Source organism: Python bivittatus, unplaced genomic scaffold, assembly GCF_059951505.1.
Source record: "Python bivittatus isolate LINGU-HERP-01145 unplaced genomic scaffold, Pbiv_v1 ctg000560_np1212, whole genome shotgun sequence".
Classification (NCBI taxonomy): domain Eukaryota; kingdom Metazoa; phylum Chordata; class Lepidosauria; order Squamata; family Pythonidae; genus Python; species Python bivittatus.
In genome coordinates, this window is record NW_028277083.1 from 686,417 (window position 1) to 709,027 (window position 22,611).

Sequence of the window (22,611 nt, forward strand, 5' to 3'; positions counted from 1 at the left end):
ACGAGCATGATGTGTGCAGCAAAGTGCGCCGGAGTACATACGCACAACTCTCAAGTGTTTCTCTCGTCACGCAGAGGACTAGAAACCTACTGCATTTTGAAACCTAGGTAGAGGCAGCCTGCTTTCATGGCAAGATTCAGGGGTATTTCCTTGCTGCCAAATTTCTGCTTCGGTTCTACTGAACGTTGAGCCAAGGAAAAAAGTAAAGACCGGAAATGGAGGTACAGCAGTTTTGGGTGACAAACCAGTTTAATAACTCAGCAGGGCCCATGTCCCCTGCCCGGTGCATGAAAGGGGACCTCACCCCCGAAACCCTGGCCCCCTCCCCTTCCCCAAACAAAGTTCCAAGTTGAAATAGGACCCTCGACACAAATAATGCCCCTGGGATTACGCAGACGTTTTATAAGCCTGCCTTCCTAAAGGCATCTCAGGTTATTAAAATGCACCAGTTTAAATGGGGAAATGGATAGGATCAAGGCACCAGAGCCAGGGCGTGGGGGCCCTTTTATGGCAGACTTCCATTTCTCCAGATGTGGTGGACTACAGTGTCCATCACCCCAAGGCCATGTTGGCTGAGGATGAGGGGAGTTGCTGTCCCGAACTTCTTGAGCATGCCAGCCTGTGCTTTGTTTATTTAGCGAAGTTATATGGCCACAGCTCTCAGCAGCTGACGCAAAGTCTGGCTAAACCCTCGCATTGCTCTGCTAACACCCAAACCGCTTCTGCCAGAGAAGCCGCCCCCACCCTGTGGAAGCGTTTCCAGGGGTTAAACTGGCACTTGGGAGAAGGCGGCGCAAACGCTCCTCCCAGCCGACCACGAGAGCAGCTGGAGCTTGAGAGACCCCAAACTCCGTGCTCGCCATGGGGAGCCAGGAATGCCGGGGTCCCTGCCTCTGACGAAGCATCCCCACGGCAGGGCTTTTCCGGAAGGCCGCCCGCCCCTCTTCAGGAGCAAGGGCCTCGGCGGGGAGGCCCGGCAGGAGACGGGCGCAGGTGGAAGGCACCGGGGCAGGAGATGCTGTCCTCTCCCTGCAAAGGGCCTCCCGGCTGCGGGAGGACAGGCTCGGCCCACTAGGGAAACCCGTGCCCGGCTCCCCTGCGAGGTTCTTGATGTGGCCCTTCCGCCACTGGCTGGGTCGGGCAGCAGCCGCAGCCCACAGGCTGGATCCCACCTGAAGCTGGCGCAGGATTCTGGGCCTTCTCCTGGCCTGCCTTGGGTCTGGGTCTGGGGCCGGGGAGAGGGGCTCCAATGCCGAGGGGGTCTGCAGCTGTTGGCTTCGCTTCAGCGTCGCTCCAGGTCTTTGGGGAAGCTTCCAAGCGAGTCTGTGCCCGGCGCTGCACTGAGAGGCAAAGGGGAGCCCGGAGGGACCCGAGGCAGCCTCGCTCTTCCTCTGCACACAGCCAGCTTTCCTCGCTCCTCTCCCCTCTGCCGCAGGTGAACGGCCAAGACGGCCTCGGGATCCCGATACCAGCTGCCAGAGAAACGGGCTGGCCCAATGTCCCTCAGAAAAGCATCTGGGCTACCCTCGGTGCGGGAAGGCCCGCTGGCCCGGCAAGGTTGGATGGCTGCCTCCCTAGGTCCAGCTGTTTGGCCAGCCTGCGAATCAGAAGGGGGTCATCAGCCTAGGAACGTCCGAGGGATGAACGCTTCGACGGGGGGCAGAGACAAGCGAGAGACCGCCAGGGTCCCACCAGGCAAAGGAGAAGGGGGTCTCCTTCACTGCCTGCGTAAAAAGGGCCAGTCCCTGGCGAGGAACTGGAGGGCGGTTTCTCTCTTGCGGCTCCCGGGCTTCATCCTTCAGCCCCATCTGCCGTCCTTTCCCCATTTCGCATTAGGCCAACCTGGCTCCCTCCGGATGGGCGGGCAGGGCCAGTGCCAGTTTCCAGCCAGCTGGGAATCTGGAGGGCCCCAGGTTGCCGAGGGCGGTGTCCATGTGCTCTTTCCCCTCCCCGTTCTCCTCGCAGCAGTGCTGTGGGGATGCCTCCTTGCCCAACTCTGGGGCTTCCCCCAAGCCCTGAAGATGCCAGCCAGACTGACCTTGGGGCCCAATCCAGCAGGGCTCTTCTCCGGTGGGAATAAGCAGCCAGGGGTGATGCATTTGAGCAAAGGGGCAAAGGCTTTAAATAAAAAGAACGCGGGAGGCTTTTACTCAACCTGGACAAAAGCCGTGGGGTGACGCGGGTGGGTCCGCTAACCTTGTGAGCGAAAACGTTCCACGGACGCGCCAACCCGGCTTCACAGGAGGTTGGTCCTTTTCTCCTGGCCCCAGGAGCGAGCAAGCAAACAGCCCTTCGCTCCGGTCATCACTGGGGCATGTTCCGCGCTCAACAAGGCCAGCCTCTCCGATGGCACCAGGAATGCCCATGCTTTCGTGAACTGGCAGATCCCCCTTGGGGCTCGCAAGGTGTGGTTTGGGGATTCTAGCCCCTCCAGAGGACCCCGAGTTGGGGAAGGCCCACGGAGCCTCCTTGGAATCCTTTCTGGGGACGGAGGCATAACGCCACATCTCACTGCTCACCGCCTTTAAAGCAACATTGGCCGGGAGGGACTACCTGGACCAACACCGAGGTTTCTGCAGTTCTCCCCTCTCCGGGGACAAGGGGTTCCTGTAGACTCACCCCTGGGAAATGTGGGGGCCGCTCAGCCGCCTCTCGAACGCATCCCTGCCCCAACAGGGAGGTGGGGGCGCGGGGCTTCGGTACGGAGCCTGGTCATACACAAAGTTTCGGCAGGAGGCCAGCTTAGACTCCAGCGCCTACGAGCAAAGACAGAGGCTAACTCAGCAGGCAGCTGCAGGGGAAATCAAGCACTGGCCCCACCGCTGGATTGGCGCTGAAAGTTCAATCCCAGCCCTCCGGCCTTTCCCTCCTTGTGCTGCCGCTCCTTCCACCTAAGAGCCCCGTCCTGACGACTCACCCCAACTTTCCGAAGGAGGTCTCCCACTATGTTCAGCGCCGATATCCGTGCCGCTGGTGTAAGCGGGGTTGCACTGCAGCCCTCCTCAAAACCTTTTTTAAAAAAAGATGCGTTACTTACAAAGCAGACACTGTGTGTACTACATAAGGAGAAGAAAGCGTGTTTAGCTCTCTTTCTAAATTTGCAGGAATTAGTCCTCAAAACTGCAGGGCAGGGCACGAAGGTGCCAGAAGCTCTCTGGGTGAACCTTCTGGTTTTTGCATTTGAAAGCCAATTCTGAGGCCAGAAGAAATCTCAGGGCATGTCTTAAAGCATCTTAAGAGCTTCCTGAACTGACTTGGTAACAGGGCTTTGGCTTTTTCTATCCTGACTCAGTTCCAGGCCATTAGTGATTTCAGCCACCTTCAGGCACACCCAGGCGTGATGCACAGCCACTTCTTCACCTTCCTCACCAGGGGGCGCTGTTGCTTCACAGACCTCTACTGGGTGAGTGCTCTGGCTGAAAGCATGGGGGGGGCGGGCGTGAAATGACCCTTTCACCTCTTCTGAAGGCTCCTGGGGTACTAAATCCAACGCTCGGCCCTCGGGGGACCGCGGGGGTCGATGGTCCAGAGAAGGCGGCTTGCACAGCCATGTCCGTCCGGCCAGCTCCCGGAGAGCCCTCTGCTGCAGCCTTCGGCTTCTCCTGCTTCTGCTGCACGGCCAGCTCTTGGCGCAAATCTAGGAGGGCGAAGCAGCTCAACGGTGAGATGACCCTGCCCGTCCTGCCCCCTCTGGGCCTGGGCTCGGCCCAGCTAAAAGGTAGGCACCCTCAAAGTGCCCCAAAGGGAGCAGTGCCCAGCAGACTTGGGAGGAAGAGGAAAAGGTCTCTCCATCAGCCTGGTTCCAACCTGCCCTTCTGGCCACTCGCGTTAACAGGGCCTTGACTCCTCTTCCCTCCCCATCATTTCCCCTTTAGTGTCGTGCCTTTTGCCCTGCGACCCTAGAGCATCATTTAAACGAACCAAGGGCTTTTGGCCACAGAGGAGGATAGAAAAGCGCCAGACCGCTTTGTGAAGAGCCGCTCACCTCTGGCTTCGTCCTTCAGCCGCTGCACCGACTCCAAGAGGTTCTCTTTCTCGTCCAGCTCACTCTCGAGGAAGGCGTTCCGCTCGATGGCCTGGTTCAGCCGCTGCTCAAAGTCCTCCAGGGACATGATGGTGGCTCTACAAGAAGCCCAGGCAGGGCTTGAGCCAGGAACGGAGCCGGGGGAGCCCCGCACGGAGGAAGCTGAGCCCCGCAGCCCCAGGGGACCCACAGGGGGGCTCTAGGCCCTTCTGAGCCCCCAGAAGCAGCCAACCCAGACCGGAAGGCTACCACCCCGGCCCCACGCGCCCAGCCCACCCGCTGGCACCTCTTGGCTCGTTCCAGGTCGTCGTTGCACTGCTCCAGCTCTCGGATGTACTTCTGCAGCCGATCCCGGGCGGCTCTTGCCTGGGCCAGCTCCTCCTCCAAGGCCGAGACCTGCCGGTGCCCTTCGGCATGTTGGCTCGTGATCTTCTCCTAACCCAAACAAGCCGACAGCACAACACGACTTGCACAGTTCTGTCGTGTACACTGGGTGCCCTGGGCCAGAGGGCCTTTGCTTACGCCAACCCTTGGGTGTCCTGCCATGCCTTGCCTTTCTGCCCCCCCAGCTGGGCTCATACAGCTAAAATCCCTGTGCCAGGTCCTAACTGAGCTGGCAGGAGACCTTAAGGCCCAATCGGGCCCTCCGAGAGGGTGGGAAACGCCGAGCCCCCCTCTGGGGTTTCTTGGACATCCCTGGGTGCCACCAGCCAGGCTGACCTGGCACAGCCACAGGAGTGGGGAGAGGACGCATGCTCACTGGCCCTTGCCTCCAGCCCGGATTTGGGCTCTGAATGTAAATGCTCCCCTTGAGAGGTGGACCCCTGACCTTGGCTGGGCTCTCTCTCTGCCGCCCGCCCAGCGCTCCCCGCCAGCACAGCCACCTGGCAGCTGGTGCAGCATCAATGGGCTTCTGTCCCAGCACCGCTGTGGGGGGTGCACGGATGAATGAGCCGATTGTCAGAAGGTGGCTCTCCTCGTCAGAGAGCTTCTTCATCAGCTACGGACTGTGGGATCGAGGCGTTAAAAAACAGGGCCCAACGTGCTTTAGGGTCAGATCCTGAGGCTCCCAGGGCTCTGCTCCCCCTTCCTTTCCCCTTCTCTTGCCCATTGGCCGAGCCTCGCCTGGCCTGGCCTGCTCCCCTTTCTTCCACCAGCCCCAGATGCGGCTGATTTCTCCCTGGCAAAGCTCAGCCAACATCTTGAGATGGACAGAGTCCACTCCAACTAGATGGGCATTTAGAAGCGATCGGGACTCCAGCCTAGAGAAAGGCGGCCAGGCCGGAGACCCTTCCAGTACCAACGCTGCCTCCGTTTGCAAACTCCTGTCCAGGGGACTGCATGGTGTACAACAATTGGATAAAAACAACGCATGTATAAAAATCAGTATTAAAAAGTAAATATTATTAGAAACAAACCATACAGAACCCAGGCAAAGAGAGAGTGAATACATCCACCTTAATAGCGGAGCCATCTGAACATGTCTCTGGTCCCTGGGACCCCCAGCCCTGGCGCCATAACCAGGTCTTGAGGGACTTCCAGAACGTCAAGAGGGATGGAGTTAACCTGATTTTGTGGGGGGGGGGAGAATGTTGGATAAAGCGGGCACCACAGCAGAGAATGCCCATCACCTGGGACCCACCAAATCTACCTCCCTGGCAGTTGGTACCCGCAGCAGGCCTTCTCTGCCAGACCTGATGGGACAGGCAGATGCAACTGGGGGGAGGTGGTCCCTCAAATAACCTGGCCCCATGGCATGAAGGGCTTTAAAGGTCAAAACCAGCACCTTGAATTGGACCCAGAAGCAAACTGGCAGCCAGTGCAGCTCACGGAGCAGAGGTGTGATGTGTGCTGTTCTAGGGGCACACATAACTGCCCGCGCTGCTGCATTCAGTACCAGTTGAAGCTTCCGGATACCCTTCAAGGGCAGTGCCACGTAGAGCGCATTACAGTAGTCCAATCTGAAGGTGACTAGGGCATAAATGATGATGAGCAGAGCCTGCCAATCCAAACATACTACCAATCCTACAAACATCCTTTCACGCTACCCGACTGAAAACTAAAACACAGACAACAAGCCACGCGTGCAAATTTGACCTCTGCCTTGCCCAGGCCAAAGAATGTTTTAGAATGGGCACCCTTGCCAGGCAGCCCTGCAGCCACTCTTCCACCTGCCCGCGCGCTTAGCTACTCTCCCCCTCTGAATGCTCCGCTCCCGCCCTTCCTCTGTCCGATCTCAACTCAGGACCGCAAAAAGATGCCCCCAAATGACCAGGACGGCCCCTGCAGGACTGAAGCGTTGCCTGCACCTCAGATCGGCTCCAGCTGCAAACGCACAGCCGCCATCCAGGGCCTCCCACACCCCCAGCCCGCCTCGCTGGCCGCCCTCCTCGGCTGCCACGGGGCTCTGGCGTCCTCGTGGGCAGGAGGCCCCCCGACCCGCTTCCTCACCTTGACCGACTCCACTTCCATTTGCAGCCGGCTGTTCTCCGACAGCAGTTCCCGGTTTCGGGACTCCAGCTGTTGCAGCTGCATCTCCAGCTCAGCTTCGTACTCCCGGCTCCCTTCCTGGAACTCGCGCAGCTCCTCCTGGGCGTTCTCCGCGCTGGAGGGCAAAGCAGTGCAGGACCCGGGTCGTTCCAGTCTCACGGCTGGCCCCGTCGGGAAGGGGCGCGTAGCCAAGGAACTGGGCAGGTTGCTATGCGAAGGAGAAGGCTGTGCTGGGGAGAAAATGGGGCCACAGCCCCCCCTGCAAACCGTGGCTCAGGGTTCAACTTTCAGATCCCTTATTATAAGAGGGGAGGGAGGAAAAGACGAGATTCCTGGGGAGAAAGAGATCCTTTTTTCTCTGTTCTAGGCATAGAGACAGTTCTAGTGCCTTTAGGCTTTATTACCTCAGCCATCAGCCCAAACAAGGATCATTGCAACATACAAGCTCTTCAATTTTTAAACTACCAGATCATGCCAATGACTAAAATAAAAGCTAAGTTGCTCTGCTTTGAAGATATTGTTTACTGGGTTAGCAGAACCTTCCTAAGCTTTTATTAACAGTCTAAAACCACACATATCGGGCTCAGTCGGACGGGATTCTGGGAAAATGCACACAAGCCGAACGACACCCTGAAACAAAACATTAAATAGGATCAAAAGCTCAAAAACATTCCTGCTCTATACATTTTAAACGCTTCTTTGAAATGGTGGAACGAGGGCACAGTATGACACTCAATTCCCGTCTTCCTTCCCCTCAAAATTTAGCGTTTGCTGTTTTTAAGAGACGGAGGACAGCCCTCCTACATCTTATGACCCCAGAAGGTCGTGTCTCTTTTCGCTCCAACTGACGTGCTGTGCGCCCCCCGGTCTGCCTCTGGACTTTGTCACGCCATGCCAGGGCTGTTCCAGAAGCGTGCCCGGTTTCCAGAGGCACCTCTGGCGGGCCAGGAGGGGGAGGCGGAGGGTTCGAGGGCATTCTGTGGCCGAATCAATGGCTTTCGTGCGTCCCCACCCTCTCAGCTACCTCTTCACCGGGCACCACTTCTGGGAAAAAGCTCCCTTGCCCCTGCGCTGGCATTCTGGCCTCCCACACCCGCCGAACGCTCGGAAATGCCGCTGCTCGGGAACCAAGAGAAGTCGCAGAGGGAACTTTACCACTGCTTATATTTGGCCGAGAGCTCTTTCCAGTAGATCTTTTCTTCTTCTGCTGAGTCGAACGGTCTTCTTTCAGGGTTGTTCATTGTAGAAGCCGCCGGGCATTATTCTTCTGTCAGTGAGGGAGAGGAGAGAATACTGTTGAGAGCAGGCCTGTTGCTAAGCCCGTCACGTATTTCACAGAACCAAGTTTCAGATTTAAATAAGCCACCCAGGACAATCTGCTTCCCAGCTCTGCAGCTGAAAGTTCTAGACGCCAAAGCAGCACGTGGAACTTTGCACACACTCCGGAGACCTGCTTTCCTCCTGGGGTAGGGAGGAAGAGGCCAAGAACAAGCTCTTTTGGTGTAGCAGCTGGACAAAAGGGAGGAATCCTGCCCTTCCCAGAGGATGAAAGAAGCCGCAGACCTCTCGCCATCTCCAAGTGACACCCAGCATCACAAGGCCTACAAACGTGCACCCATTTCTTTAAAAGGGTAGGCAGCAACTTGCAAACTCCAACCCCAACCAACACCTGGACACCCCGAAGCTCTGAAGATGCCAGGCAGGAACAGCCTCATAATTCTGTGAATTAGCAGCAGACGGAATTTCTAGCCCGGCACTTTTTGGTGGGGCTGCCCTGAAAGACGTGCACAAATTACACTGAATTGGACTTTTCCCTCGCGTTGTTTCTTGCCACTGAAAAAAGATCTTATTAGTTTCTGAATTGTTGCCTTAAAAAAGATCTTATTAGTTTCTGAATTGTTTTAAGTAAAGGTTTGGTTTTTAAAGAAAATAAAGGCACTTAATAGAAAGCAAATCGTAGTGGGACTTTGAAAAAAAGAAAGCATTTGGGACTGGGTGTTGGCCTGAGAAGAGAGCTCTTAGTCTTGCTAAATTAGGAGGTGCCTTTAATAAATCTGCGGCTGCTACTTCATCTTCTCTGGGTTCCGAGCTGCTGTGGCGAAAGGGAGGGGGCAGAAGGCCCACCTGCTCCAGGGCAGCAACTACGCCATAGAAAGAGCCTGCGAGAGAGAGCTGAGCTGGGCGCGACCCCGGCCGGGCTGGAAGCCGAACAGACCAAGCCAGGCGAGGCCAGAGGGCGCAGATGGCATCTGCCCTGAGAGGCCAGTCGATCGCCGGGGCTGTTTTGCCAGCCAAGCCGTTATGCCCGGAGGCTCAGAGGGCACCCTGGAGCTGGACCGTTGCTCCCTCCTGGGCACCCAGGCTAGGCTGGAAGGAAGAACCACCAGGACGGTTGAGGTTTCAACAGCTCTCTCTCCGCCTTTCTTCCACCAAGGGGGAATCCTGGGGGGTCTCCTTCAGGCCATGCTAAACTCCGAGCTGGGGCTGCATCCTCTGCAGGCTGGGATGAGGCATGCGCTGTTCCTTCCATCAAATGTTCACCGTGTGGATTTTAAAACGTAGAATAACTTAACAGTTTCTTTGGATTTATTTTTACATTGTGCATGGATGAATTTAAAGATAAGCCATTTGCAACTTGCACCTCTGCAGATTTTGCTCCAAAATATTATTCAGAAGTAAAACAGAATGTTTTACTTACTGCAGCCCTTTCTCTGCTACTTTTAACGGCAGGAGAGGAGCTGCCGGGGGCGGGGATGGTCCCACGGGCTGCCTTTCCCACCAAACAGGAGGATGGGTGGCCTGTGCGGCTCTGAGGGGGATATCCAGGGGTTTCTGCCCAAGGCCTCCGGCAGGATTGGCCCTTCGTGTCCGAAACTGTCCCTAGAAACAGTAAGATGCCCCAGGAGCCAGAACAGCTTGGCTCTGGGTCTGGAGCCAAGGGGGGGCACCCCCCTCTTTCGTCTCCCTCCCCAACGGCTACCAGCCATTTGCCGCGAGGGCCCCCAGCGGAAGGGGCCGATGCCACCAGCGGAAGAGCTTCGGCCAACTGCTTCACACTGGCCCACGGAAGTTAAGTTGCAAAGAGCTCCCAAAGAGGATGGAGGGATCTGCTGGATCCAGACAGGGGTCCGTGGTGCCCCCAGCAGAGCCCCCTTTTCTGCGGCTGGAGTCAGATCCCTTCCCCACCGCGCTCACGACACAGTTATTACTCCGGAGTTACCAGTCAGGGGTAGAGGGCAAAGGGGAGCTCCCCTGCGGGGAAGGGCAGCGCAGGAGAGGTGGAAGACCCTTTCTGGCCCCCCAAACCCACCCTGGGAGCAACGGGAACGCCGGCCGGGAGACCCTCCTCATCGCAGGCGAGGGGCGGCTGGCTCGCTCGGGTCTAGCCGCCTCCTGCCTCGAAGCTCCCACCGACCCACCCACCCAGCCACCCCCGTTTCTCTTCTCTCTAAGGAAAACCACCAGCCCCCACTCACCCTTCCCGCAGCCAGGAGGAGCCGCCGCCGCCGCCCCGCTCAACTGGCAACTCTCGGCCCGTCCGAATCAGCACAGGCAGCCTCTGCGCGGCCTCCCATTGGCTGCCGAGTCACGCGACTCCGCCGGGCTCCTCCAATCGGCGCGGGCCGATGGAACGTTGAAACTTTTGTATCTTTCCCGGCTCTCGCTCCCCTTTTTCTCAAAGGGGGAGAGCGCGCGCGCCCGGGCGCCCGGAGCGGGGCGGGAGGGCTGCCGGGACAGACAGCAACAGTAGCACCTCCCTCCCGGAAACCCAAGCAACCCCCGAGTGCCCTCCCGCCCGTTGGACCCCGACTCCCAGCATCCCCAGCCAGTACGGTGGCCGCCATTCCCACGACCAGGTTTTGGGAGTTTTTAGGGTTAGGGTTCCAAGGTGCCCCGAGGACCCGCGCGACTCGCCTGAGCAACCCAGGGTCCAGCTCGTCCTGGATCAGCCTCCTCTCTGCGAGAGAGAAGGAACCGCCGGCAGTCTGTGGCCCCGGCGAAGGCGCCCCCGTTTCCCTCCCCGGTTCTCCGCTCTCCTCATTCAGCTCCGCGCTGAAGGCGGCAGCTGTGCAAGTCAAGCGGGTGTGGCCAGGTGTGGCCGGCCTCTCTTTCCTGCCGGAGGTGTCCAACCCACGCGGATGGCTGGCTCGGAGTGGGAACCTCCCGGACTAATTGACGGCCCGGCCCTGTCATTTGGGCTCGCCGGTCAAGCAGCCGGTCGGACCAGATGGCAGAGTCGGGAGCCCTTTTCCTGCCCGGGCCGCGGGGCTGCTGAGCAGGCCCCTCCCTGCCTCTCTTAAACCGGTCAGCGTGCCAGGAGACAGACCATCCTTCCGAACCTGCCTCGTTCCTAAGACCCACTGCAGCCTTTCCCATCCTGTGCCCCGCTAGAACTTTTGTTTACGACTCCAGGCAGCGCACTAAGGGCCCAGCATGATGGGAGCTGCAGTCCAGAACGTGGGGGCACGGGAACTCAAACAGGCCAAAGCTGCTCTATTGTAACAGAGCCCGTGCTGATTCTGGCCTCTCACTCCCATTCTTCTCCATCATCACCACCACCACCTCCTCCTTCTGCTGCTGTTTCTCTTGGGTCAAGATTTAGACCGAAGGCTCCCTGGGCCTGTCCTCTGGCATTCCTCATGCACCCCGATGTGCCGGTGCAGAAGAGCAACAGTGGCTTGATGACTTCCTGATGTTTCCCGTCAGCCTCTTCTGGTGAGGATGGAGGGGGGAGGTGCCATGCAGTTTCATCGTCCCAAATTCCAGCTCCCTATTAAGACTGTGTGCTAATTCATGTGTCTTTCCTTCCTTGTAAATCAGGATCCTAATAACCTCACAATTAACTGTGGTGCTTCCTGTTGGCCAGAATGAAACGCCTCCCTCCAACCTCCCTGCCCCGTTCACCAGTCAAACCGCAAAAGAGCCCTGAAGGAAGGCGGGGGGAGGGGGCTGGACCCTGGCCTCTCCCAAACTGCTGTTCCCATTCAGAATAGTTTTCCTAGGTCAGTTCAGAAGATGTGCCTGCCTGTCCCAGAAAAAAAAAATAAAAATTGGAGGGCGGTAGGACCAGCAACTCTCCAGTCTGCCAGCTGACCTCCCCGCTGGCAGCTGTTTTGTGAGAGCACCCACGACCCACACACTGAGTACCCAAGGCTGCTCCCCCACCACTGTGAAGGGGAGACGTGAAGGTCAGGCCAACGTTCTCCACCCGGCATGGGATGTGGGGAGAAAGAGAAGCCCCGTGTGCAGACAGCACTTTTTGGCAATGGGTCTCTGAGCTGCAGCACAGAAAGAGGTCAGCGAAGGCATCCGCACATGTGAAACTGATGTTGAGTTTCCCAGCCTGTGTGGAGGGAGACAGAAAAGCCGGTTCTCTAATTTTAGCCTCCCGTGGGCGTTGCAGTCAAGATTTAAATGCATGTTTCATCTCATTAAGGTCTAATGAGTTCACATTTCTTCCTGAAATCTAATTATCTTAAAACCTTTAACAGCTGATTTGTTCATGCAAAGGGTGTTCCTACCACAGCCACCCACTTCCTTTCCTTCTTTGCCCCAGAAAGTCTTTTGAGGGAATCCAACCCCAACAGAGAGAAATCAGGTCACCTTGTGCGGGTTCTGTGCCCACCACTCCAGGCGGGTGGTTTTGCAGCGAGTCCTTCCCATGCCAGAGCAGAATCCAGCCTTGTCTTTGGTGGCAGTGAAGGCTGCTGCAGGATGGGGGAACTGAGTAGCCCCACTGTCCAGCCCCCCTTCTGGTCCTTTGGCAGTGCGAGATGGGAGGGAGCCCTGAGCCAACCTGATAAAGGATGAGGAGAGTTGGGGGGGCAGGATGAAGGGCTCAGTGTTTCCCAGGTTCTGATCAGCCAAGGGAAAGCCCCCCCTCCCTCCCAAGAAAGGCTGCTCTGTTTGCACAAATCCATCCAGGAATCTTCAGGGTTGCTGGGCTGGGGAGAAGCTGTTTTGGGGGAGCTCAGGCAGAGGAATGGTGTTTTGCCCCACCAGCTTCATCCCAGCCTGTTGGCCCCACAGCTCTCAAGCTCTGTAGGTTCAACATGGGCAAAAGGAAAAGAGTGGGGGGAAGCTCCAGACCACTCTCTTGGCGTGCAAGAAACTAGCAGGAGCTGAGCCTTTGAGAACGGGGCTGCTTTCAATGGTGGGCAGCCAGGGAAAAAAGGGGGTCTTCTGACCATGGGCAGACTGCCTTGCCCTGCTCGCTGGCATCTCTGAGACCAGACCATCAGCCTCAAGGAGGGAAAGTTTGGCGTGGCGAGACACTGGCACCTCCGGAGGATGAAGGCACCAGTCTTTGAAATGTGGCAGGTTGATACACGGAAGGTGCCAGGCCATTAATCGTGACCCTGAGCTGGCTGGAGAACAAGGGCAGGAAGATAAGAGAGGAGCCGCTGCGCAGACAGCCCTGGGCCTGGCACTTCTCGCCAAGGGTGTGCATTTCTCAAGGAAGAGAAGCCGGCAGCGACCAGGGCCAATCTCCTGCTGTGCGCAGAAAGGCGCAGCCCTCGCGGCCACCGCAGAAGCTTCGCCCGGCAGAGGGCAGCAGCCAGCTGCGCAGTCTCCTTTTCTGACCCACTGAGTTTCTCTGGAAGCTGAGTAATATTTGTGCAGTTGCTGCTGTGGGAAGTTCTGTCTCCTGTGATGTATAAAACAGCTCTTCCTCAGAAGCAGACCCACAAATAAGCAAATGAAGTTAAATTGCCTGCTTCCCCATTTCCTTCTCTGCAGCAAACCCTCATAGATGTGGGAGGGGGGAGGGGGTTTGAACCTCTCCCGACAGCTGCTTCCAGCTGCCGTGTGTGACTGTACAGGTTGTGACCAAGCAGGCTGTGAATGGTCATAAAGGTTTTCCGCGGCTGGTGGCTGAAAAGGGTCGTCCAAGGGCTCCCTGCTTGTTTCTTCTTTTGAAACCCCTTTTCTTTCACTCGCGTCACCCTGCAAGGACCACAGCCTTGCAGCTGGGCCTCGGGGGAGGAGAAAGCCCCCTCACACAGCCATATGGGTGGGTTTATCAATGCCACTCAATTGTGCTCGCACAGAGGAGCTCGCACAGAGGAGCCCCGTGGTCAGGAGCAGTCTATCCTCTGCAAGGCAACTGTGGCCTGGGCACTTCTTGGGCTTGTGGATAGGCAGATGACCCCCTGGCCCCCCTTTAATCCAAAAGGTCTCTCAAGGGATTCCCTCAGGCTTGAGTCTCCAAGGCCACATCCAGGAGCCCCCAGGGTGACCCTTCCCCTCTCCTGGCACGGCTGGATGTGCAAGACTGTGATGCCCACCACCTGCACCCACCCCCAGCCCTGCCTTGGGCGCGACCCCTTGTTGGGGCCGTGACCTAAGAGGGACTAGGCTGCTTCCTGTGAATGAGATTTGCATCAGGAGGACTCCAAACCCCTTTCCTAGGAAAACATGACCAGAGCGAGTGCCGGTTCCTCTCTGTCTCCACCGAGCGAGTGGGAGTTCCATGGAATTCAGAAGCCGCCGGGCTGGTCTGCAGACGAGCTCGTATTTTACACTTTCATCTCTGTGTGGTTCAGTTTCCCTGAAATCAACCTTTTCAGAAAAGAAGACAGAAACCACAGTTTCAGTCTTTCTGGAGGATCAGAAACCAGCTTCAGGAAACAGAACTGACTTTGATGCTGGTAAGCGCAGCACCCTAAAAGTCAAGAGATTTCTTCTGAAGCCGCCCCCCACAAGAAAAGACAGCATTCCTTTTTGAAAAAGGAAAATGGAAAATGTCCATGGCAGGCTGTGTTGCAAAACTCTCCCTAAAGCATCCTGACCCTTTGAATGTTCCTGCCTTGCTGTGAGTCAAACAGGCTGGGTTTGTACGCTAGTCAGACATTCAACAGGTGCTGATTTTCCCAGCCTGGAAACATGACCTGTCGCAATCCTGCCTGTCCACAGGCTTTTTAACCTAAAAGGTGAGAACGAGCCAGGGACATCAGAGGGGGGAGACAAAGACATATAAACCAGCAACAAAACCGATGTTAAAGCTGACTTGAACACACTTGACAATAATAATCCCGGACTTGGACATCACGTAAAGACTCTCACATGAACAGGGGAGTGAAAAGATGCATGCACCAGTCCATGGTTTGCCCAAGGGGCTGTGGAAGCCAAGATTCCTGGCTTAAAAGTGGCAGGAAATCCAGTAGTTGCTTGGAAGTCCTGCAGATTTCAGGAAGCAGCAGCGTTTGCAGTAGCTGCAGCCTCCTTCCAGGAAAAAAAAGGAACCAGCTGCTTTCATTCTCCCATCTTTTATCTCAGCCTAATCAGTTTCTGATGTGATTTCCAAAAGAGGGCTTATTAGAATCCAAGATAGTGACAAGTGCAAGGCAAGGGCTTTTTCTGGAAAGAAACTCTGTGTGTGTGTGTGTGTCAGAGAGAGAGAAGGGGGGAGTGAATGCAGGAAAACCAGCCTTTTGCCCAAGGAAGGTTGAGAAGCAGAACAGGGAGGGCTGCTCTCTTCCTAGTTGTGGGAAGCCCCCCTGGGGGGCGGAAAGGACTCCCTGGACCTGCTTCCCCCCTTACTAAAAGCAGCAGAGGGTTATGGGGTGCTCCTGCCAGCATCTTCTATTCTGTTTTGTTGCTCTGCTGGGCCCCTCCAAGAGAAAGTGAGGAGAGGCAGGAGGGCTATTACCTGTAAATGCCATCCGGAGACTATTTCGCCGCCGCCGCCGCCACTGAGACCCCCCCTATTTTTATGAAAAAACTCTTTTCTCCTTTAGCTGTTGCAGAAACCATCCCCCACTTGGAATGCACGGCTGCAGGACAGTGAGGAAGCCACCAGCTCCAGATCCCTGGGAGATGATGGGAGGGGGCCGCCCATTGGCTGCCGGTCCCCTGAACAAGCTCTCTGCAGCATAACTGTGATTGCGGCCTTCAGCTGGCTGCGTTTAGTGGTCTTATTCTCTGAGAAATGCATTGGAACTGGGGGCACATTCTCTAAGGAAGTCCATTAAATAAGAAGATGCTTTTCCAAGGGTGGACAGTAGGATACTGGGAATCCCCGATGCACTTCTTGCTTTTAGGTTCTCATGAAAATACACACTTCTAGGAAAGACACACCTGGATTCTTTGGAACCAACAAGTAACAACTGTACACTCCCCTCATGTACAAAGGAAGCCGTAAGAGTCGCACTTCCCCAAGAAAAGGGATGCGCTCCTCTGTCTCTCAGTGTCACGAACCTCAGAACGGTGCCTGAGAAATGTATGGAATTTACTGCCATCCGTGAATAACCACCATGGCCACCATGGAGGAAGGTGCAAGCAGATGCTTCACCTCTGCAGTCATTGTTACGTGGCCCCTTCGAGAGCCACATTTGGGCCAGGTGCTGAGCGCAAGCATTGGGACACGGGTCCACCTGCCACCTGTCTTGCTGGGCTGCTTGGCTGACCAAGTGGGAAGCAGAAAGCCGGGCTGAGGGGGGGGGGCGCCCAGGTCCGGCCCAGAACGGCTGGCCTTGCGTTCTCGGAAGCTGCACCCCTGCTCTGCCCTTGCTGTCCCTCGCAGGGCGAGGGGGGAGGTCAGAGGCCCCGAGCAACCGACCCCGGGAGACAGCAGAAGCCGCTTCTGCAAACGGGCCATCTGCTCGCCGGCCCCGAGGCTTTGAAGGGGGGGGGGGGGACAGTTGGGAAACTCAGCAACTCTAGTTGCACCGCCGCAAGTCCGGAAAGGCAGCCCAGGGCTGCTCCTTCACCTGGCCGGCAGCAGCCAATGCCGCCCTGAATCGCCCCCTCCGACCCTAGAACACTTTGTCCCGCTTCTGCTGCCAAGTCAGCGATGACTCCCGTCCCCGGGACTTAGCGAGAAAAGGAAAGGAAAAGTCACTCAGAGATCCAGCTGATCGTCGGGCACGCGCTTTCTGAGAACTGCGCGGGGAGAGAAGAAATCGGCGCCGCTTACAATAAACAGAGCGCTTATCTGGAAAGGCTCCGCCGCGGCAAAGCGGGGGGGGGGGGGGCGAAGCAAATGGAGGTGTCTCCGGCCACTTTGGGCTCCTCTGCCCGCCCCCTCCTCCTCGGACCTTCGATGTTGGGCAAGCGAGGCACTCTCTGCCGTGACGGCCCTCATTCCGGGGGGAGGGGAGCTGCCCGCCGACCCGCGACCCGCCCCTTCCCTGCCCTGCCCTGAGAGAAGCGTTGGGCGCCTCGGCCACCTCGCTTGCCCAAAGGCCACGGCCCGGGCGCATGGCTGGGCTCCCCATCCCCAGAAGGGGAACGCGCTGCTGGCAGCCTGGGAGGCAAAAGGCGCGAGCCTTGGAGCCCCCGACGGCAGCCCCGCCACGGATCAGATCCCCCAAACTGTTCCAGACGTCCTTCCCCAGAACGCGCCGGTTTCTCAGAACCCCCGACGGGCTTCCTGCCCGCGAAGCGCCCCCCTTTCGGTCTCGCTCTTGCTCAGCACGCCTGCCCACGGCCGCCTTGGCCGCCTGGCGTCTCTGGGGGCCCAGCTGGGCGCTTGGCTGGCGCAGGCTCCCGCTGCCCAGCTGCCCGCCGCTCCGCCCCTTTTGCCCCGCCGACCGGCCCGCAGTCGGGGCTGAACTTCATTGGAGCCGCCTGAACAGCTGGCGGTGGAACGTGAGCATCTGTGTCGGGAAGCAGATTTCACAGGGTGTGGAGAAATACCCGGGGAGGGGGGGCTGAACAGCATACCATTCAGACCCATTTTCCGGTTGCTTGGCTTCGGATTTGGGCAGTTGCGCCCCCCGTCCCCCGTCCCCCGCCCGTTGCTTAGGGTCCTCTGCAACCGACACCATTCTGAGCTCCCTGGCAGGCTTGGGGCTGCCCCCCTCGCCTTTCACAGGCCCCTCCGGCTTTGCCTGTTCCTACGAGGGGGGCAGAGTTCAGTTGCGGTTTTCCAGAATTGGGCCACCGTCTTCCTAGCCCAAGATGGCCCCGGAGGGGGCGCTGTTCTGGCTCAGAGCGCGGCTCCAGGCGGGGGGGGGGGCGGGCTGGGCGCCCCTGTTCCGCCTTAACCTGCAGCGACGCTCGAGCGGGGGACTTTCGGGGGCGCCTGTGCAGACCCGGATCCCGCTTTCTCTTTCTTTTCTCCGCAGCCGCTCGCTTTCCTGGAGCTGCCGCGGCGCGAGAAGCGCCCGGGCGGCCCGGCGCGAAAGCCTCCGCGCCCCAGCTGGGCGCCGCCTGAAGCCCGGGGCGCGGGGGGCGCGGGGCGCGCGAGGGGCCCGCCCAAGGCCGGCCCGCCCACCCGCCCGCTCTACAGGGCCCCCCCGCCCGCCGGCCGCAGAAGAGGGAAAGCGAAAGTCTGCCGGGCGGGGCGGGGCCTGGCCGCGAAAGCGAAAGCGCGAGCGCCTTAAGAGCCGCGGCGGCGGCGGCGGACAGGCAGAGGGACGCTGGGCGCCGCACCAGCAGCACGGGCGCCCGGGGAAGCGGCGGCTGGGTCCGGCGCGGATGATGCGGCTGCGGCGGCTGCGGCGCCCCGAGCAAGCAGCGCGCACAGGCAGCGGGGCCCAGCCTTGGCGAGCCGCGGCGACCGGGAGTCCCTCTCGCCGGAAAGCTGCGGCGGCGGCGGCGGCGAGAAGGCGGCGGCAGCGGCGGCCCGGCCTTGACCAGCCCCGCCGCGGCCACCATCCGGCCTCGCGGCTCCGGGCGGGGAAGGCACCCAGCCGGCGCCCAGGCGTGCGAGGTGAGCGGCTGCTCGGGGTTGCGGGGGCCTTTCCAGGACGGAGCGCGGCCGGCCGGCCGGCCGACCGCGAGACCCCCGCCGCTTCCTGGAGGAACCGCGGCGGGGCAGCCGTGGAACCCGCGGGCGGCCTGAACGGGGAGCTGGAGCCGGAGGGCCGCGGCGGGAGCGGGCGCCGAGCAGCCGGCCCTTTGCCCCGGGGAGGGGCGGTCGCAGGCAGCGTCGCCGAGCGAGGCCGCCCGCCTGGACGGGGCCGCTTTCCCTTCGCCCTGGCCGCCCCGGCACATCCTCCTCCCGGAAACGGGCCCCTTCGCTCGCCTTAACGCCGAGGAAACGGCGCTCCTTTGTCTCCCTCGGTCTCCCCCGCGCTGGAAAGCGGCGGGATCCTGTCCTGGCCCCTGTCCTGGCCCTTCCGCCCCGCCCCGCCTGCTCTTCGGAGCCGATCCCCCTTTTGCCGTCCCCGCGTGCCGGGCAGCTGGGACGGGTGTCGGGTTTCATCTCCCGGAGCCCCTGCAGGAGAGCCGCATCTCGCGGGCTGGCCTCGTCGGGGCGGCGCAGGGCTGCTCTGGCCAAGCCGCTCGCGGGTCTCCCTCGCCCTGGCCGGCCTTGCCCAGCGGGCAGCCGCAGGTGAGCTCCCAAGAGCGCAGCCTTACGGGGCGGGGGGGTCAGCTAGCAGCTTGGCGAGATCAGGCACTCCTCGCATCCGTCTGGCCCGTGGGGGGGGGGGGGTCACTGGTGGCGCGATAAAAGCGCCCTCCAGTCTGAAAGATCGGGGTCTCCTTCGTTGTCCTTGAGCCGCCTCCTCCAGGCTGTCCTTATTTCCGAAACGAGGCTGATGCTATTCAGCGGGCCGGTTCCTGCTGGCGTCCAAATCCGGCTGGGGTGCGGCATAGTGACCGCCTAACCCGCAGGTGCTTTAAGTGCTCTGACACACGGAGGCACGAGCAAAGCACCAGGAAGCCGCTGGGCTCAGGTGGCAGAAGTCCGGGGTCTGTGGGTCCAGAAGGTCGCAGGGCAACCCTTCTCTGCAGACCTCAGCTTGTGAGACCGAGACCACAGGCAGGGCGAGGTAGGAGAGTTTTCTCAGGAAAGTCACTGAAGGAGCGGGAAGAGGGGGCACTTCACCCCTCTCTTAATTAAGAGCACTGAATTTTCAGCAGTGTCCCTGGAGAAGCCCCCTCCTGCCACCGATGCCTCGGCGGGGTAACCTTCAACGGTCCACCGAGGCTGATCTGTATGTCTGCTTGAAGACGCCTGCAGGCGGGGGCTGCAGAGGAAGGGGAAGGGGCTTCCCCAGAGGAGGTCTCAGATTACTCAGGAATTTGGCAAGCACACAAGCCATCTGGTTTGGTTCTTTCCTGGCCTTTGGGGTCCACTTTGGGAGGTTTGGACCTAGGCTGTTAACCAACTCTTTTTTTTAGTGTTTTTTAGTGTGGACTTTCCCGTCCATCCATTGGGTTTCCCGAGAGAGGAAGGGAAAGCATCAGGGACCGTCCGCCCGGACAGTTCTGCACAGACTCCACTGAGGCGGGGGGGGGGGGGCGTCACTGTGCCAGGAAAGCCTCTTTTGTTCCATGCATCATTTAGAGAGCTTGTATTTTTGATTATGAGTCTTCCCTCCTTCTCGTAACCATTCAAACTAAAACCAGCAGGAGGGAGGAGTATGGCCGCAGCAGCTCTCTGCGGTGAGGGAGGGAAGGCTGAAAATAGCTTGCCTTGAAGGTTGGTCTTTCACTCTATCTGTGTTCCTGGAGAGAAGCCGGGACAGAGGGTAGCATGGTTGGTGGTTCGAGCATCTGATGGAAAAGGCGTCGTGAAACTGAGCTGGCAGTTCCTGTCAGTGGGCCCCTGCGGCTGAGAGGAGGAAACCATGCCGGAGCGTATGGGTGGAGAAGTGGCTTCGGCTGGGGCGCCTCATTTCCAAGAGAGGCAGCCGCAAATGGGGCTCGCCTAAGCAGAGGTTTGATTCTCTGACTGAGACGGACGTCCCTCTTCGTGGTCCCGGCGGGGGGCTGCTTTGACTCGCTCTCGGTGGATCCAATCTAATCTCCTTTGGTTTCTCTCTGATTTGCAGGAGAGCCCCAGTACAGCAACCCTCCCGTGGCCCTCGAAGCGATGGGAGGCACCTCCAGCGGACCTCAGCTGTAGGATGGTAGCACACAGTAGTGTAACGCCTGAGCATGGAATTGCAACGGAGCTGAGATGTCAGCTTGAGCCCTCTGTCCGGGACGCTCTGCAGGCCCGCGCCCCCCATAGCGCCGTGCAAGCCCCGCGGGACACCCACTTCCACACCTTCCGCTCCCAGGAGGACTTTGGTGTCATCGTCCGCACCAGCGCCCTGCTGGACAAGTGTGGCTTTTACTGGGGTCCGCTGTCTGTCAGGGCTGCGCACGAGAAACTGAAGGATGAGCTGGTGGGGACTTTCCTCATCCGCGACAGCCGGCAAAAGAATTGCTTCTTCACCGTTAGCGTTAAGACGGCCACCGGACCGACCAGCGTCCGCATCCTCTTCCAAGCAGGCCGGTTCAGCCTGGATGGCAGCAAGGAGGCCTTTGACTGCCTCTTCCAGCTGCTGGAACATTACGTCAACTCTCCCCGGAAGGTCCTGGTTGCCCCACTGCACAAGGAGCGCTTGCGGTCTTTGCAGGACCTCTGTCGCAAGAACATCGTGGCGACCTTTGGCAGGGAGAATTTGCGGCACATCCCCCTCAACCCGGTCCTAAAGGATTACCTGGAGTCTTTCCCCTTTAAGTTGTAAGGGACGAGCATTAAGCCAGGGATGTGCCGGAGAGGAGGGGAGCAGGAGGCGGCTCCGGGTGCTGGAAGTTGGGCGTTCAGTGGTGTGCAATCCCACCGCGCTGGGCCCGGGAGCCAGGGCCCATTGTTGCACGGAGAGCGGCGGGAGAAGCAGAGTCCCTGCAGTGGTAAACCGCAGGTGGTGCGGAAGCTGCCGGTGGTGCTGGGCATTGGTGTGGAAGGACGGGAAGCCAGCCCGCGTTTGGATTTTATAAATGTCTAAAAACGATCATGAGCGCATCTCATTTCTGTAGCAGTTCCACTGTATTTGAACACTTGACTACCAATGTTTACACAACTGATAAACTGTTTGCACAAACGGAGGCTCTCAGAAGCCTTGTTAGTAATTTTCTGCTATGCAGAACCCTTTTGTTACTTTATCTATTTTTTTCTAAAGTTAATAATAAACCTTATTGTAAAGGTTCTTTTTCTAAAAAAAAAAAAGGATAATACTTTCTCTGGTCTTTGTTTACGTGGGATTCGGATATGGATATTGGTGGGAAGAAAGCGAGGAGGCCCGATGGAATCTCCTCTGCTAAGTCTCAATTATCCATCTGGGCTTCACGCTGATGATCCCTCTCTGACCCAAAGTGACCTCTGCCAGGAGTATCCCGTCATTCTGGAACGGGAAAAGCAAGCCCCCTGGGCAGGGCAGGGCAGGGCCAGGCCATCCCCACTGTTCCTGGGAGGGGGCAGTAGAAGGCGGCCCGGGGCCCTCCCTGAAGGCTCACTTGGGACCTGCCACTGGCAGCTCTTCCTGCAGGAGAGACTTCCTGCTCAGGGGTGGCCGATCAGGGCCTTCTGGGCACTTCCCAGGCATACGTCCAGAGGCCCGGCCACAGTGGAACCGATTGGCCACGCTCCAGGACCCAAGAACGAGTTCCAAGAGGACGTAGTAAACTCACTTCCCAGTCTGGGGGAAGGTGAAGCATCAGAGGGCAAACGTAGATCAGTGTGATGTGGGTGGGGGAAAAAAAGTCTTACCCACCGGTTCTAGGTGCTCAGAACTCAGCCTGGGGGTCGTGGCAGAAAACCACTCTTGCTTTTGGGGGTGGGGTGGGGTGGGGGTGCGAGGTGCTATAAAAGCCTGGAATGGTTTAGTCTTCAGCAGAGCCGGGCAGCCCATTTCATGCAGGACAGAAGCTCTGGTGCCTCCTCCCTCGGCCGCCCACTGGATCCGGCTCATGGTTTAACGTGGCCTTTCTTTGGGTGGCTTCTCCATCCCCACCAGATTTGGTCTCATTCTGTTCTGGTTTTGGAGACTCATCCCATTGACAGACAGAGGGCCAGAGTCCTTTTATTTTTATTTTTTTCCGAATTTCCTTTCGGTTGGAGAGAATAGAGCACAAAGGCCCTAAAATAAGGTCAGGCCCGTGCACTGCATAAGGCCACCTAAACGCAGCACCCGCAATAAGGTTCCCCCGCCCTCTGCGGCTTCGGTCTGATGATTGAAGATCTCGAGGCTCGAGGGAGGCAGGTGGGAGGCAGGAGGACAGGATCCAAAGGGTTACCTGAACTGGCCAGGGACACTTCGTAACTCTAAACTTTATTGTCATTGCACCTCGTACAACAAAATTAAAGGCCATCCCCAGTGCACCTTATAAATATAAAAACCATAGAATAAAAACATGCATCCTTCACATTC

At 58.5% G+C, this 22,611-nt stretch overlaps 2 protein-coding genes across 5 annotated transcripts; one reads left to right on the forward strand and one right to left on the reverse strand.

Annotated features, from left to right (window-relative positions):
• Positions 1-208: 208 nt before the first annotated feature.
• On the reverse strand, positions 209-10,215 carry NDE1 (nudE neurodevelopment protein 1). 4 transcript variants are annotated; one of them, XM_015890574.3, is made up of 10 exons: positions 9,991-10,215; positions 7,670-7,781; positions 6,476-6,629; positions 4,311-4,459; positions 3,986-4,122; positions 3,458-3,637; positions 2,918-3,009; positions 2,620-2,756; positions 2,039-2,118; positions 209-1,597 (listed from the first exon to the last, which is right to left on the reverse strand). In XM_015890574.3, the coding sequence occupies exons 2-10, from the start codon at positions 7,753-7,755 to the stop codon at positions 1,575-1,577; spliced, it is 1,038 nt and encodes a 345-aa protein (XP_015746060.2). In that variant the 5' UTR covers positions 7,756-7,781; positions 9,991-10,215; the 3' UTR covers positions 209-1,574. The 4 variants fall into 4 exon arrangements, with proteins under 4 accessions (XP_015746060.2, XP_015746059.2, XP_088004012.1 ...); XM_015890573.3 differs by lacking the exon at positions 9,991-10,215 and having other exon boundaries at positions 7,670-7,801; XM_025175445.2 differs by lacking the exon at positions 2,039-2,118 and having other exon boundaries at positions 211-1,597; positions 9,991-10,200.
• A 7,625-nt stretch (positions 10,216-17,840) lies between these two features.
• SOCS1 (suppressor of cytokine signaling 1) lies at positions 17,841-21,371 on the forward strand. Its single transcript, XM_088147887.1, has 2 exons — positions 17,841-18,173; positions 20,245-21,371. Exon 2 carries the CDS (start codon positions 20,320-20,322, stop codon positions 20,926-20,928), a length of 609 nt encoding a protein of 202 aa, XP_088004013.1. The 5' UTR covers positions 17,841-18,173; positions 20,245-20,319; the 3' UTR covers positions 20,929-21,371.
• Positions 21,372-22,611: the final 1,240 nt, after the last annotated feature.

Coding starts and splice junctions, on each gene's coding strand:
- SOCS1 (XM_088147887.1), top strand. CDS start 20,320: ATGGTAGCACACAGTAGTGTAACGCCTGAGCATGGAATTGCAACGGAG.
- NDE1 (XM_015890574.3), bottom strand. CDS start 7,755: ATGAACAACCCTGAAAGAAGACCGTTCGACTCAGCAGAAGAAGAAAAG. Junction 6,630..7,669: donor TCGGCCAAATATAAGCAGTG/GTAAAGTTCCCT, acceptor TTTGCCCTCCAG/CGCGGAGAACGCCCAGGAGG. Junction 3,638..3,985: donor GCTGAAGGACGAAGCCAGAG/GTGAGCGGCTCT, acceptor TCGCCCTCCTAG/ATTTGCGCCAAGAGCTGGCC.